General features: G+C 34.7%; 1 protein-coding gene across 1 annotated transcript in view; it reads right to left on the bottom strand.

Moving 5' to 3' along the window:
- PIK3C3 (phosphatidylinositol 3-kinase catalytic subunit type 3) overlaps positions 1-16,681 on the bottom strand; it is a 67,637-nt gene that overhangs the window by 28,285 nt on the left and 22,671 nt on the right. Inside the window, exons 13-21 of the mRNA XM_083883555.1 lie at positions 15,926-15,993; positions 12,770-12,875; positions 11,770-11,886; positions 10,128-10,259; positions 7,992-8,120; positions 7,582-7,651; positions 6,933-6,997; positions 4,517-4,601; positions 3,390-3,464 (exon numbers count right to left, since the gene is read on the bottom strand). Of these exons, the coding sequence (XP_083739681.1) occupies positions 3,390-3,464; positions 4,517-4,601; positions 6,933-6,997; positions 7,582-7,651; positions 7,992-8,120; positions 10,128-10,259; positions 11,770-11,886; positions 12,770-12,875; positions 15,926-15,993 (847 nt within the window). The remainder of the gene's footprint in view (positions 1-3,389; positions 3,465-4,516; positions 4,602-6,932; positions 6,998-7,581; positions 7,652-7,991; positions 8,121-10,127; positions 10,260-11,769; positions 11,887-12,769; positions 12,876-15,925; positions 15,994-16,681) is intronic.

Below are 16,681 nucleotides of genomic sequence, written 5' to 3'. Positions count from 1 at the left end.
ACAAATGCTGTTCAAGGTACCTAGAAGAGAAAGTGTTTTAGCAGATCAAAAGCTAAAAGATTGCGTTATTTTTGCAATAAGCACCACAGAAAATGGAATTCCAGAGACAAATCTAAAGCACAAAAGTATACATTAGTTTTTGGTTGGTGGTGTTGTTTTTTTTTTTGTTTTTTTTGTTTTTTTTTTTTTTTTTTTTTTTTTTTTTTTTTTTTTTTTTTTTTTCTTGTTTGTTCAGTTTGGGATTTTGTTTTGGTTTGGTTTGTTTGTTTGTCTTAATAAGGATGTCCCTCTATCAAGACCAGTAACATTTAAAAACATCTTTAAAAATTTACATACTATAATATTTTGCAACATTAACAAATGTTTTTAACAAGGTATTTGTGTAAGTACTGATATAGAGTGAATGCTTGAATCCTTCAGGTTTTCCATTTCTACCATCTCAGACCTGCTCTGGGATAGATTTTTCTGACTGAAAAGCAAAGAAAGTAATTTCATATATGAATCTGTTCAGGTCTTGGCTGTCTTTCCCTGGCAACCCTTTCTAACCAAGACTGAAAAATAAATGTGGTGTCAGTTGGTGACTGCAGTTCTACCTCTAAGCATTAAATGAGAAGACAGACCAGTTCTTTCATCTATTTACACATGATGTCAAAAGCAAATGTGGTTTTCAGGTTCTGAGCACCCAGTCTTTGACCTGCTCTTATATATTAATAACCTAATTTTATCCACATAGCAATTTTCCCTCCTGCTGCAGCGCAATTTCAAGTGTATGGCTCAGGTCAAAGCCCCTGTACTTTGGGAACTCACACTGAGAACTTGCATTTTCATGCATGTGACCAGAGGTTACTGAAAGATAAGCTGGCCATCACTAGGGTGAGAGTAAGTTGCTCAGACACATAAGCAGTGCTATCAAGAAAGCCATTTGAATGTCTAGGATATCCTACAATATCTACACATAGCCTGGACATTTGTGAAACCTCTACCTGTCTATAAAGCAAGTTGAAATTACTAAGATACCTTTAATGGGACAGGAGATTTCACTTGTCTATGAAAGCTGAAATACTTTCTAACTCTCCTTATGCCTGTACTGACTGCCCTGCATATATGAAGACATCCATGTCTGGATATTTTATTAGTACCTAGATCCTGACTACAATAAAATCAGAGAGTGTAAGAACTGCAGAACAAAGTGTTCTCAGGGGAAGGCATGGTATAATTGCAATATACTAGCCTAACGCATATTCCACAGAAGTTAACTGAACACGCTACACCTTGTATATCATAATCCAGCTTCACAACCACCCAAATCTTCCTTTTAAGGCAACAAAGGAAACATGGCTGCTAAAACAGATGCCAGTTTCAATATATAAATCAGTCTGTAACCCTAAAAGGAGGCACTGATGTTGCCTAAACCTGGGCATACAGCTGAAAAACAGACTTGTTATCTACAAATCACAGTAATATCTACTACAGATTTAGAAACAAGATGTTAAAACATAGAGCAATTGAAAATGCATTTTTGTCTCCATGAGAAGTAAAAAGTTCAAAGTTTTCAGATAAACTTTCAGATAAAAATATCCCCATCATGCAATACTGAGTATATAATGTGAACTTTGGGTTACCAAGCAAGACACATTTATGAAACTGATGCAAGCCTTTTTGCAATTTTTGACATTAGTGACAGATAAGGAAGTTTTGACCGAAGGTTCCCCACATCTCCTTCCAAACACACTTCTACCACTGTCCTTGAAGTATAATGATATACCATTTAAAAACCTGAAATTCCAGATGTCTTGTTCAAAAATATTACTACAAAAAAAAGGCAGTCTATTTCTAGAACTAAAGGCAAAAAAGAGTCATGAAAGACAACAGAAATTATTTTATTAGATAACTGACATCTCATGCAAAAAAACACATTTCTAATGTGTAGAAAAAAATATGTTTTTATGAACTTCTGTATCTAGTGCTTAATATTTAAATTATACTGTATCTACTATAAGCATAGAGGTCTATGTGTTACAAGATGATGCACCAATTCTGTTGGAAGGAGACTAACAGATGTGGCTACATTCACCAAACTGAAAGGTTGAACCAAAAAAAAAAAGTAATGATATATAAGAAATATGTGAACACACAGTGGTACCCAGCATTCTTACCCTACTGGAAACCTTCAATTCATTAAAGAAATATTATCAAAAAATGATGCATTTAGAGTCATATGACTTTGAAGGAGGTACTTGGAACATGCATTCTTCAAGAGAAGAATGAAATTAGCTTTTCTCAACTTAAGGCTAAGTGATTCTCAGTAGCAAGAAACAAGCCTTGGTAGCAAGTCTTTCTTACACTTAGAACATGTGGAACGTAAGTATTTCTCTTGATAGCTCACAAAAGCTCTCAGTTTGTGGCAGATCATGGGTTTTCAAACTTGAAATGTACGATGGATGTGCACTGCCCTCTGCTGTACTCCCCAAATTCTTCCAGTAAAGCCACTGTGCTGTATTTCTTAACACAGACAGGTAAGAAGCACTTTACCCCAAATCAAAACACTGAACTATTACTAGTCTCAGCATGCAAGCAGAGCCTGCTATGGAAAGATTTATACCCATCCCCACAGATAAATGAGAGACCTCTCAAGACAGACCTTTAAATGACTGGATATTTTCAAACAGATAAGGTAAAATACACTTGCTTTAGTTGTTCCCCCATGAGCTTAGAGCAAGACCTTTTACCCTAATTAAAGCAAGTTGTTAATTTTCTGTTCTTTCAGACAGACTATCATGGTTAAAAGCAGTATATGCTTCAGCCTTACCTGTAACTAACAAGCCTTCCACATGTATGGGTCTCTTTTTCCAAATTTTTTTTTTTTCTAAACTTTCTCACGTAATAAAAGTTTCACTTCAAAATAAACAACCACAATTCTTAATTCTCCACCACTATGTAATGAAGGTATCCAAGCAACCAGAACTCCTAGGGAAGCTGTAGTTCAAAAGTAAGCAAGCAAGTAAAAATAAGCCAAACAAAAATTCAGTAAAACATTCCTCTATATGAAATGTTATTTGTCAAAGCCTTGTGAAGCTCATGCAGCTACACATGAACTCACTTTCAAATGAAAAAAAATTGAAATTCCCTCTATCCCAAAGCGGTGGTTATAGTAGTTGAAGTAGCTTTGTTTTCAAATCCTTCATTTTGTCTAGTGAAGAAATCATCTTCTTATTATACACTGGAGTAAATATTACCTTAAATGAGATAATATAACTTACATTTTAAAATATAATCTACTCTGCAATACTCAGAGGGTTATATTAACAAGGAAAATGAAATGAAAAAGTAGCAACACATTAGAAATTAAACAACTGTTGCTGTAAAATTATACTGCTAAAAAGAATTACCTGTTTTTGTTAGCAACAGATTATCCAGATGTCTATCTCCAACTCCAAGGATGTAAGTAATCACACAATAACCAGCTGTAACAAGTAAATTGTAAACATCAGTATGAGTACCTTTCCTGGAGAGCAACAAGTTCCACACAATTAACAACAGTACATTATCTGAGCTCTAGTTCACTAGCAATAAATATACCACAGAGACTTGAGGCAAGAGAGGTGCTGGTAAAGAATAATCAAGATTATCAGGACTATGAAGAACATTTGAAGCACTAAAACTCTGGAACTTACTCAGTACTAGCAAGATTTTAATTTCTCACTATACAATTACATGCCTAACCCTAAAGGACTAAATCAGTTCAATTATTGGGATACAGATACTTCAAAAGAAGTTGAAGCATTTTGAGCAAAGTGAAAGTACATCTTTTGAACTGAAGCTATTTTAAGGCCACTGTAAACAAGTATTAGGCATTGATATGAGCCTGGATATCCATGTCGGCAGCATCCACAAGATCAGCAGTGATAAAGAGCAAACTATTTTAATTGTTACTTTCACCCATTAACCAGCGCAGTTCTAAAGACTGCATCATCAGAAAGAGAAGGGCAAAGGAGAAGACGCTGTGGAGTCATACTTGAATGCCTTTTTTTTTCCCTTTTGCTAGAATGAAGGGATTTTTTTTAACTTTATGGACAGCCAATGTGGTATTTTAACATGGTCATCTGTTTACTGAAAATGAACTACACTACCACTTTTTCTTTTCATACAAATGTAACCACAGCCCCCAAAATGCCTAATGTTTTCAAAACCAATTAGAATTTTGATACAGAGCATTTATCATTATATATATACATGTCTCTGCATTATGAAGGTCACAACTTACAATACAGAGAGCACAGAGATAAGATTATTACTGGAAAGAGTATTTAATTCACATTCTCATTTAAGAACCACCAAGAGCAGACTTGTGTGTGACATGCCAGGCTTCAAATTGTTCTTTTCACCACATTTTTGACAGCAAAGTACATGTACAGTGCCCTGTTTGAAGCCACCCAAACTGAAATATCTTAGTACGTCATCCACCACACCTTCAGACTTCACCTAAGAAGTTACCAGCTGTTAGACTGTAACTCACCACAGCTCTTAACATACGTGTCCATCACCTCTGCACTGATTCCATGAGGGCCAGTCTCACTAGGGGCATGTTTTCTGAAGAAGTTCTAGAGAGAATGCCATAAAGATATTTAGCTATTCCACATGATATGAAACTGAGTCTTTAGGAAAAAAAGATACTTAAATCAAGACCACACATGGCCATTATTACAATCTGGTAAAATAACAACCACCCTCAAAACACCCTTAAGATCTATTTTAATATCACTTTATTTATATTCTGTCTCAATCATCACATTCTTACACTAGACACAGAAATTGAAAAGCAGTTTCCTTTAGTAAATGTCTCAGAAAATTAACAATGCCCCTAAAAGTTACTAATCCGTAACTATGAGTGACAATACTTCCAATGCAAAATGTTAGGATCATACCAACAAAAACTAAAACACGATTAACAGTCCTGCTTTATAAATACATTTGGGGGGCATGCTCTTACAGGGTTTATAATCCTTATATGTCTCCCTATTCCTCAATAAAACCAACTGCTGCTATAGAGTTTAAAAAGAAAATAAGCCCAAGTCATCAAATGGAAAATTCGAATTTCCTGTGAAATGTGGACAGGGCCGAACAATCCTTCTATCAGCCAGAAGAAAACTCTTAACCTTCTTGACTAAGAGAAAACTCAGTTATATCCAAACCTAATCAAAGTTTCTTCCAGTAGGCACAATCTAAGGAAGCACTGAAAGAGGAGAGTGGTAGTCCCCTGGATGGCATACAAGTTACTAAAATCATAATGAAAAACTAACACACTTATGAAATGAACTTCTAAAACATGAATTGTAATTTTAAGGTTGTTGATAGAAGGTAAGCAACACTGAAACACCAAAACATCGTTTCTTTCCTGAAGATCTGTGTTTCACCAGGCAGTAGTAATTTACTGCCTTTTAATCTTGTCAGTAGTTAATGTAGTAGTTATACACAGTGCTCACCTTTACTAAAACAGCTGTGAAATCCAAAATGAACATTTCCAAAAAGAGTAAACCAAACTTCCACAACACCTAAAAGTGTTCAATAACTTTTCATTTCCTTGGCTTACGATGCTCAGCTATTTTATCATGTCTTAGCACAGGAAATTTCACTCTTTTGGTGCACTACTTCACAGGAATAATTGCTCCTTATGTATGCAGAGCAATTGAAACAATAGGGCACCTATTTCCAGTCATAATATGATGTTGTAAGTAATTGAAAAAATAACAGTTTCACAGGCATTTCGAAACATATTATTTTATAAAACATGTGATGGACTAAATTATGAATAGTATGCTTCCAAGATTACAAAGGATTGTCAAGAAAGCACTTTATAATCTGTAAAATCATTGACTCTGCAGATATACCTTATCACAATGTCTGTGGAATCGAAAGCATAAAAAAACTAACTTATGTAACTTCATGCTGGTCATCGCTTAGTGATAAGCATTTTTTATATGTGCTAAGTATTTGGTAAGCTTATTTGTTAAGTAAATGATAATGAAAAATGACAAACAATTTAGATCTTCGTATTTTTAACATATGTAGTTTACAGGAGATGAAAGCTAGTTTGCTTTTGCTCATAGTTACTGAGCTACAAAAATTGCAAACTTCAGTTTCATCTACAAAAAAGGAAAAATGCTACCATGACAAATCAAATCCAAATAAATATGCTCTATTTTAATTTAAAAAACCTATTAGCTACTCACTTCATATAGCAATTTGCTATGTTTTTATCCAGCTATATTTATCTCAACCAGGTGAGCTCTGCTACCTAGCTTGTGTGCTATGCTTGAAACCAGTGCAAGTCTTGTGTGCAACTATTTAGTCGTATGTCCCCACTCAAATCCATGAGAATTAAGACAATATGCTAACAAAACCAAGTTACAGTACCTATACATTCACTATTTAGGGGAAACAGGCTTCAGAAATTATATTAACAAATTATTTTGTTGTTTCATTGAACAAAGAAAAGAACTAATTAAAAAAAATTGACAAGGTTAAATGAATGAAAGACAAACACTCTGAAACAAAACATGCAGCAAGAAGTTTCAGGTGTCTTCTATTCAATACAGCAAAGCCAGGATTTCAATATCATAATTAAACTTCACTGTAATTTATTTAAATAGTGTTAGTTTTAGAACCTGAGATACTCTAGTGGTTATTTACACACACATATATATATATGTACATAAACATATGTAGGTATAGAATACCATAAAGGTGTTTTATATATATATAAAATACCTTTTTAAACATCTGTTGTAATAAACCCAAATGTTTCCAGACATAATTTGTCTTCTAACAGATCAAAAAATCAGCTGAGACACAAAGAGAATTTTCCACAAGATCTAAGCCTTCAGCTTACATTGTTTGATCAGAAGACAATTTACAGCTCCCCCATCACGTACCTGTATAGTTTCCTCAGTAGCAAGAACTTCTGCAACTGGTACTGATGGAATAAACTGCATGAAGCCTAAGACAGAAAACAGCCAAAAGGGAAAATCTCCAATGCACAGAACTTTCAAGCTACTCTGTAACACATGTTTACAAACAGTTAGAAATAATACACAGTCATTCAACTGCTTCTCATAGGGAAAAAGCTTCACACTTTTTTGCCCCATTTTCCAATCTCCTACCTTCAAAACTTTTAAACAACTTGCCATCAACACCAAATTAACCTACAAAAGGTTTGTTTTTACAAGTTTTCAAGATGAGAGAAAGTATGTTGATGACTAAGTATTTATACAGAATTTATCTAAACTTTTTTTGTTTTCTCTTCTGTTTCATGCAAAGATCTCTAAACAGGAGTGTTAAGTTATTTATTCATGTTCACACTGCAAGCCAGCAGCAAAGATTGGTAACTGCTGATTTTCACATACTCCTAAATCCAGTCCAGGCTTCTTTTATGAAGGTATCTGATTCACCTATGGAACACTGTGGTGACTCAGATTGTTTAATTCCATGACTTACACTCTGACAAGACTTTCTTACATGGTAAGAACACAGGGAGGAGATTCTTCTCCATACTATGTTTTTAGGAAATTAACGTACTCATACCATGTTTTGTACTAGTTGCCAGCACTTTATAGGGTGTCAGCTTCAAATCCAGATTCTCTTTCCTTAACAGCTGGAAAAAAACAATATAAAAAAGCAAAGATGAATGCAACAGAAAGGCAGATTCTATTACTAAAAGGATGTGTATTGGACATTGTTCTCCACTGTTCTTCACTGAAACTGATAATGAGTGAAAGCCTGTTTAGCAATTCTTTTTTTTTTTTTTTTTTTTTTTTCATAATCTACACGGGGTAATTGCACGTCTGTATGGAAAAGAAAAAAGGCCACCTAGAGATCTGAAAACTCTGGGATTATTAGCAATATAAGCTGCATTAACAGAGTTTAACAGCCTTGCTTTTGACAAAGAAAATCAAGAAAACAGAAAGACAAGGACGTAGATTAGTAATTCTCACCTTATCCATGAGTGAAATAATCTGAAGAATAAGTTGATCTTGACGTAAATCATCACCATGCTTAAAAATTACAGGATATTTGCCTCCATCTTCTGTCTTGAAGAATAACTGAGCAGGCATTAAGGCACTCTGGAAGAGGAAATACTCTACTAAGCTCGTTAACAGCAGTACTTGTATTACCACCTTGCTACAACAGAGCTTAGAAAGACAGTCTTTGCATTATAGCTGCATTGCCTCAATAGTTTAGCGTGCACTTCTTCCAATTACCAAAAGTGTAACTGTATTTTAAAAAGAAAAATACCTTAATGCTGTCCTTCCTTTTTTATCAAGGATACATTCTCCCTCCCTGCACCCCCCAGCAGCAGAAGAGGAAAGGACAGAAATATTCAGGTTTTTTCTGCGTGCGTGCAATTTCAATAAACAAGGAAGCACTATGCAAAAGGTCACAACAAAACAAATTTAAACTGATCAGATCAAAAAGTGACACAATTATAGGATAAGCACGAAACAATTCCTAGGGGCAAGTCATCTTAAACAATTAATTGCTTTCTTGATCTATTTAGCAAAAGCAAAAGCACCTTTTTTACGTTATTGTTTGAGAAAGCTCATTTAATTGTTTGCAATTTTTCCATGTAAAATGGGTCAAAGGGGATCAATTACCTACATGAATGGTATAATCTATTGCAACTGACCAAGTCACTTCCTCCACGGCAAACCGAACAAAAATAATGGAGCAAAATAATCTTGAGCAGTTAGATTACATTTTCAAATTAATACTGCAAAATTTTTAAGTTCCACAAGTAAAGGCAAAATTATTCTTTACATAGTCCTACAACAGCTAAAATGATGTCCAAGGGCATCAAAAATAAGTAAATCTTCCCTTTTAAAGTCCATTTCGTTTTTTATCTCATAGAACAGAATGAACTATTAAGGCTGTGAGAATTAGGAGAAGGAAAAAATCTCTGATTTTGAAACAAGTTACGTCTCACATTTTTGGTCCTACATTTTTTGCATAGCTACAGAAGACTAGTATGTAAAAACTGCCTTGAGTTTGTCCAGAAGAACTCCATCTATTATTATTGATAGGAAACATTTAGTAGCTGTTCCAGCAATCTTCTTCTCCACATTCTTTCCCCAACTCTTAAATTATACTTACACAAAATGTTGATTTGAGTTTGCAAAAGTTTGCTTTACTGACAAAATCTTTTCAATGTTTCCTCCAACCAAAGGTGCAGGAGTATGCAAAGCCTATGCTTCAAGGGAACTAACCTGATATAGAAAGGAGCAAGCTAAAACTAGTAGAAAACTATGCAAAAGATATTCACTTCTGATTTTAAGTAAACTCAAATTATAACACAGTAAAAAAGGAGTCTGATGAAACTACCATGCATAATAAGTCTAGGATCTATTTGAGATGACAGATTTACACTGGCTGTCACAGCAGCCTGCACGAATTTTTTCATTGGTAGATAAAAGGCCTCCAACTTGTACAGCAAATTTTGGTCATCTAAAATTAGACTGCAGTCACCTAGAGAAATTGAACGCAAATTTATAAAATGGTCCAACAACACTGAGCACAGGTAATAACTTACACTGCAAGCATTAACTTATATTTCAAACAGTAAAATAATCAAAATAACCCCAGCCCTTTCAACAGTACATCACCTGTTTTATGGTCACAAGCAGCTGCTACAGTTTGGTTTCAGGAATAACCAACCACAGGGATATAGGATTTACTTGTCAGCTGACTGCAATCACACGAAATGGACCAACACGGTGCTTTCCACTCTCTATGAACTTAAGCTTTATTAAGGAATGTAATAGAACCACATATCTAAACAAGACACAGAGCATCTTCATTCATTTGCATGATTTTGACTTTAAAGTGGTACTCCTGTTGAGTAAGGAATTCTCAACTTCATAATTTGTATCACTCTTATAAAAGCTGCTTTAAAGTTTAAAAATTTAAATTGAAAAACAAAAGAAAATAAGGAGTGGTTTAACCACTTTAAGAGCATGCTACAGTTGCATTTTGTCTTGATTATGTCTGTCCCTTTAAATCTTTCAACTGATGTTTCTAAGCTTAGGACTCACAAGACTTGTTTGTATTTCAGCTATTCAGAAGCTTTCATTTACCTTGAAGAGTGTGGCTTTTTCAGGGATTATTCCTTTAATTTTCACCTGAGGTTCCAGAGGAAGTGGAATTAGTTCCATATCCGCTAAATTCATCTTTTCATTATCAGCTAACAATGCCTGAAGCCTCTCATTCTAAAAGAACAAAGATTTGTTTAAGAAAAAAACCCACAAAACATAAAACACCTACTAGGTACATATGTAGTCCATAAACAAAGGATGCATTACTAACAAATATTCAATTTATTCAATTCTTTATCCGTACAAAGCATCATAATTTCACTCATATAATCCAGGAAAATAAAAACTCTCTATCTGCAGTAATTTGTATAACAAAGGAGATATTCCACCTAGTTTTAGTATAGTCAAGCAATTTTCTAAGTTCCAAATATAATATAGTCCTAAAAACTGAATTTCTAAATTGCCTGCAGAAAGCATGGGATGATTTGTTTTCCATACAAAAATTAAATGTTAGTTATGTATCAGAAATTGAATCCAACTCAGAAACTTTATATCCCTCAACTCCGCCAAGGAGTTCCCTACTACCAAGGAACCAAAAGGTTCTGACTTCCAGACTTGCCCACCATTCCTACATCTGTAGTTATCAGAAACACAAAACTCATTTACTTTTGAGTACTTTACACTTGATGTACCATGTAGTAATGGTCATTTGACATTAAAGTCTCTAACCTTTTCCCTTGCTGAATATAACAGACACGGGCACCAAGGAGGCCCACAACTGTTAGAAACAGTTCTAGTGGTTCATTGCTGCTTGGCTAGATTGCAATCTAAAAGTAAAAGCTCTGTGTTTCTTAGTTTTACAGAAATTTCCTAAAAGAATATACAGCTGAACACTACCAATGAACAAGCAGGAAATAGAATCCTAAAAATTGAAAAATTCTCCTCTTCTTTTAGTCTTTGTTACTGATATACAGAGCAAGTTGCCTGATTTTTTGTTAATAAGTGCTTCATTCTTCTGCATAGATATACCCCATGCATTTAAAGAAACCATCGCACTGAAAAACTGATGTTTAAATATACTGATGTGTGTCAAAGGAAAAGGTTACACACAAACAGAAATCCCTATGCCATTTCCACTTTCTTTCCCATACCCACCTGTCAGGTACACTTAAAATACTTTAGCTAAGAAGGACAAAGCTTCTTAAAACATACACTAAAAAGCCATTTCCTCAAGACCCAACAGAAAGCAGAGTTCTGATAAACACATACTTTATAAAAGAACAGCTTTGTTGCTCTCAGAACAAACAAAACCTCACTGCTAACTGATTTTCACTATCTATCCTGGCTTATCACTCACATGACAATAACCTGATACGCTCTGACATACCCCACAACATGTTCAGTTATATCATCAACTGTTTAATTATTCTTACATCTTTCTTTGGCCAAAACACCCCATGAGCATTCTCAAGGGCCTCTTCTGTTTTCTAGCTACAAACTTTGAACGCACTTCGGAACTTTGAACTATCATACCCCTTCCAAAGTTTGTTCACAGTTAATCAAAATTATTACAGAAGGATGGAGATCTGTTATAGATCTTAGTGCTACAGTCTTTAATGAAAGGCTAACATTCCTACCCATTGTCAAATTTAAGCCACAGACAGCTTAACAATTCTTTAGTTACCTTTTTCTTACGATTCCCACTTTCACGCTGCACTGCCTTCATTACATGAACCAACCGATCTACAAATGTCTGCTGGGCTGCCAAAAGTGAGCGCATAACTCTGACAGACTTATCACCCTAAGAGAATGAAAAGAAACAAATTAATTCCTCAATTAATTATTTTATCTAGAGATCATTCTTTTGTTCTTAGACCTATGGGCTTTTAAGAGGTTAAGTGAATAATGATCAATTTCCCATCAATTCAAAAGGTATTTTCTGTAAAACACAATCACAGTCTCTCTAGTTGGCAATCAATTATCTGACCTAACGGTGCACTTCAATTTGCTTCAACAATTTCAGTGGTGAACAGTTACGCATGACAAACCGATTCACACAGCCAAAGTAAGTTAGCAAGGAAAACTGCGAAACACTTATGAGGCACAGGAGTCAGATTCAAGTAACCCCACACTAAAATTGGAAAAAATATTAGGTGTGAGATACATGAAAATCCGGAAAGACTTTATATCTGCTATACAGTAAAACTTCCAATTCACAGACGTTTTTTCGACTTTTCAAGTATTTTTTCCTCGCTGATCCAGCACCCTCTGCTGCCGACACGCAGAACAGCAAGTGCTGTTCCAGAGTTCCAGATCAGTCTCTCCACTTGCATTTCAAGGACAAGAGTTTACAATAAATAAATAGTACATAAACCACATTGATTACTCAAGGCTTTTAGAAGGTTTTAGACCCAGTGTAAGGCAGAGTATTTTAGAATCATTTATGCTACTAACAGAAACAAAAGAGAAGAAAGAATTTTCTCTGTATGTTCTTCTCCTTTTTGGCAGTTTCTTCAGCTTACTACAAATTCAAAATTCAATCAGAAGTGGAAGCTTTTATAAAATTTTAATGCACGTGACATACATACACAAAAAACCCAACTCATCCTCTTAAGACACCTGCACTTCTTTTTAAGGAAGGATTATCCCAAACCATTACGGACTTCTTCATACAGAGGCATTACCTTCAGCAAAGCCTGACTGAATCTTCTCATCACGTTTAAGTACATTTCATGAGTCTTTGGGTCCCTCTGCTGAGTATCTTGGTCTTCACACTCCACTATTACATACCTGCAGCATAAAAACAACCAAGTTATACCATACTCTTGGGGCTACATGATTTGAGTGAAACACAGTAGGCCCTGTATTACAGACTTGGAACTAAAAATGAAGATGATCCTTGAGATCTTTAACTCAACCAACGGCTGAACTCTTAAAATTGCATAGTTCCCAATTCCATTTGGATCAGGAGAGTCTATCCAAGTGTCTGTGGGTTTTCACTTACAGTGAAAGGTCGTCACTCAAAGAGGAGACACTTGAAGTCCAAATCATATGAATACTCAGGCCAAGAAGCCCAACTGAGCATGTTTCCCACTGTGATACCACCTGCTACATCATTTAGTGGCTGCAAACTTGCTATTCAAGAGCACCTACAATACAAGCAGAAACTCACCCTCTCTGCTCCCTATTTTACCATTAGAAATGGTGGAAGGAAAAGTATTGGTCCTAAAGCAATTCTGCAGAGTCTACGTGCCAGAGTATACAATTCTGAAATTATGAATCAGATACAAAACTTAATTATACAATCTGGAACACTTACACTGAAAATTTATTCTGATGTTAAGCTGTCATTTGGAATGCTTTTGTCTAAATTTCTACTTGCAGCACTGACAAGCAAAAAGTAGCTATTTATTGAAAGCTATGTACATATTTTCTTTCTGTTGGTCAGTGTATCTCCTAGTACTACCCAGCAAAAACATGCAATAAACAAGAAATTAAAAAACATATAATAAACATTAAAAAAAGGAAGAAATTAGCATCTCAGCAAATTTTCAAACACTGGATTTGGATTCAAAAGTGACTCATTCAAGACATTCTCTTGGATATTACACTGTCAGCAAGAATTACACCTTCTTTATGTACTTGGGCAGAATCTCTTTGTGACAGAGTAATTGTGAGACAAGACTAGAGGTCTGTCATTTGCAGCTGATCAGACTTAAGCAGTATTATTTATAAATACACAATATATTACATCCACTAGAATAAGGCATATGTAACTTATTCCATGTATAACCCCAATGAAATATGTAAACTAAAGATTCCTTCTAGTGCCTTGTTAATGCAGCGTTATACACTGTTCTCTCATGAATGTCTGTATAAAAGTCCAAAGTCTGTGCACCTAAACTTGAAGGCAAAGGGCAAATAATGAATTGAAATATGCTATTTTCCATTTGTTAAAAAGCCCTGGACAGTTTCTCAAAGCTATCTTGAAACAAAGAGTAAGAGTAATGCTTCTTACTTGGGTAGGTGTCTCATCTGTCCAAAAAGGAGCAGAAAAAGCAGTAGCACTGACTTCTGAGGCCACTGCTAAAGGACAGCATAGCTTTACAATGACAAGCAACTGAGCAGAAGGTTTCATTTTCAAGGGTTATTGTACTTTTTCCATTGATTATATTAGCTGCATGCTGTGTCTGGATAGTTGAAACATACAATTGATCAGCAGCCATGAGGATTTATGGCTATGTCAACTCAAACAGTGGCTGCAACATTTATATTTTGTCACAGAGAAATTAAGATGTCTGGAAAGAAAACAAAGGATAAACTGACTAGGGTTTTTGGCTTGGTGGACTTTTCTTATTTGTTTTGTTGAATTTATTTTTTATAAGTCGTAAGTCAAAAACTTCACAGAGTTATGGACATTTGAATTTTCTGTAGATGGAGTGACTGAGATGTTTCTGAAATGTACGAGAATAGTTTCTATCAACCTGATAGAAATAAGCTAAGCTACTCATATTAATGAAGAATATTTGATTAGGTCAAGCACTTGGTTTCTACTGACACAAATTCAGCCTGCAATTATCTTAATCATTGACATTTAATAGTAATTTTTAATGAAGCCGACCATTATCTTTGGCTGCTGCAACAGAAGTAACTACTGCTTGCATGTGCACATAAGTCATTCAGTTAAGTACCTTAAAATTCAACCTTCTAAAAATAATTACACAATAAAATTTTAGGAAGCTATAAATGGAATCTCTCAGCATAGTTAATAGGTTTCTTGTAAGAATTTTATTTTAAAAGTTTGCTATGTTTACATCACATATCACACTTAGTTCCCAATTCACAACTTATCTGTGGTTAATACTCAGCACACTAAAATATGATCATATGCATTAGTATTTTTAGTTATTTGATGAAGCTACAAAGGTTACAAATGAGAATCATACGACATAGGTTTAGCCATTTAAAAGGCACCTAAGGTCTTGCATTTAAAATGCATGTGTATATACAAGTAAATAGCTGTGAGTGTTGTACATCTGCAGACATTTGTACATTAATACACACATAGAGACACACTTTCACACAGCTCTACTCATCTCAGTATAGCTCTACTCATATCAGCTTCCTTCAAATGAGAAAATTCCTACCTGCAAATGCTTGTTCAGAAGGCTTGCAGACTACTATTTTAGGCATTTAATTTTATTCTTAAGCCACTGAGCTGAGACAAGATCCTAAGCTAAGCAATCCTATCTCTCTACAGTATAGATGAGCTAATATTTACAATTAAAGTTCCCCCTCAAGAACTGTCTACAATGACATTTTGTTTGTCTCATAACCATAATGGAATAAAACTAAAATTAGGTTACAACAACAACAAAAAAATGCTTTATGAATGTTCATAATATACACCATTGATTAATATTTAAGTGCATAACTTCAGTATTCCAGCTAAACTGTCAAACATTATAAGCACAAAAATTACAACCACACAGACAACAAAGCAGAGCAAAAGTGAACTTAATCTCCTCTCCAAGCCATAAATAACTTGAATGACAACTTTTAACATAGTTAGGCTGCTTTTTGTGACACTGTACCTGATGTCCTAGACATCACCTTCTTTTGTCTAACAGTAAAGCACATTTCTGCATTTTATAAACCTCTGTTTATAAATTACTATGTCCAAATGCATATTGTTTTAAAATCTACTGTTTTACCCTGAGAAAAATTGAGATTCTGAAGCTCTCAAGACAGGTCATCTTTTGCTAAGCATCCTGCTGGGAATTATAGCTTTGATTTCAATTACATGTTGGTATAGCATAAATGAACAGTTTCTAACATACCAGTACAAGTAGTTTGCCAACGTGGAATTTTTGCATGCCCGTGATATCAAGAAAGTGCAAAGGTCTTGCTGGAAGGGATTTAAGAAGATCAAAAACAAAAAAAAAAGTTATAAAGAAATCTAAGCATCTGAGAGGCAAAGTTAAGGAAAAACACCAAGTAAATACAATAGTTGTGAGAGATATATTCCTTCCTACAATCTGAATCCAATTCAACCTAATATTTAAATCGCACTAATTTAAATATTCCTTTAAATCCAGCAACACCACTAAAAGTAAAAGGTCTGCTACTCGAATAATATATTTACCAAATATAAACAGCACATGATGTTCTCCAAAAAGAAACTTTTAATGTAATTTCTATTTATAATATGTTACTCTTTCCTCCTATGTACTTAAATCTTGCTGGACATGCCATAACATTCAACTCCCAAAGAGATTTCCCACTCTGTTTTGTATCCAGAGCATCTAACATCTTGGAAGATGTTCTACTTTTCAAGAAAACAAATTTGTGTGGGCTACACAGCATTTAGCTGCTGCTTTCAGGTTTAATAGTCCAGGTAGCAAGAAATCTGTGTATCTTTACTGATACGCTCAATTTGAGGCTTATTTTCTACGCAGTATTTAGACCCAAATAGGACAATTTGCAACAAGGATCTTTAGTTCAAAGACCAATTAATCCATATATCAGATTAAAATCAGATTCCTTCAAAATGTCTTTACCTTCTATCTTTCCCCTCCTCCAGTCCCATTCCTATT

Source organism: Zosterops lateralis (assembly GCF_965231275.1).
Source record: "Zosterops lateralis genome assembly, chromosome: Z".
Taxonomy (NCBI): domain Eukaryota; kingdom Metazoa; phylum Chordata; class Aves; order Passeriformes; family Zosteropidae; genus Zosterops; species Zosterops lateralis.
The sequence above is the reverse complement of the archived record's forward strand: the minus strand, read 5'-3'. Positions and strand labels throughout refer to the sequence as shown.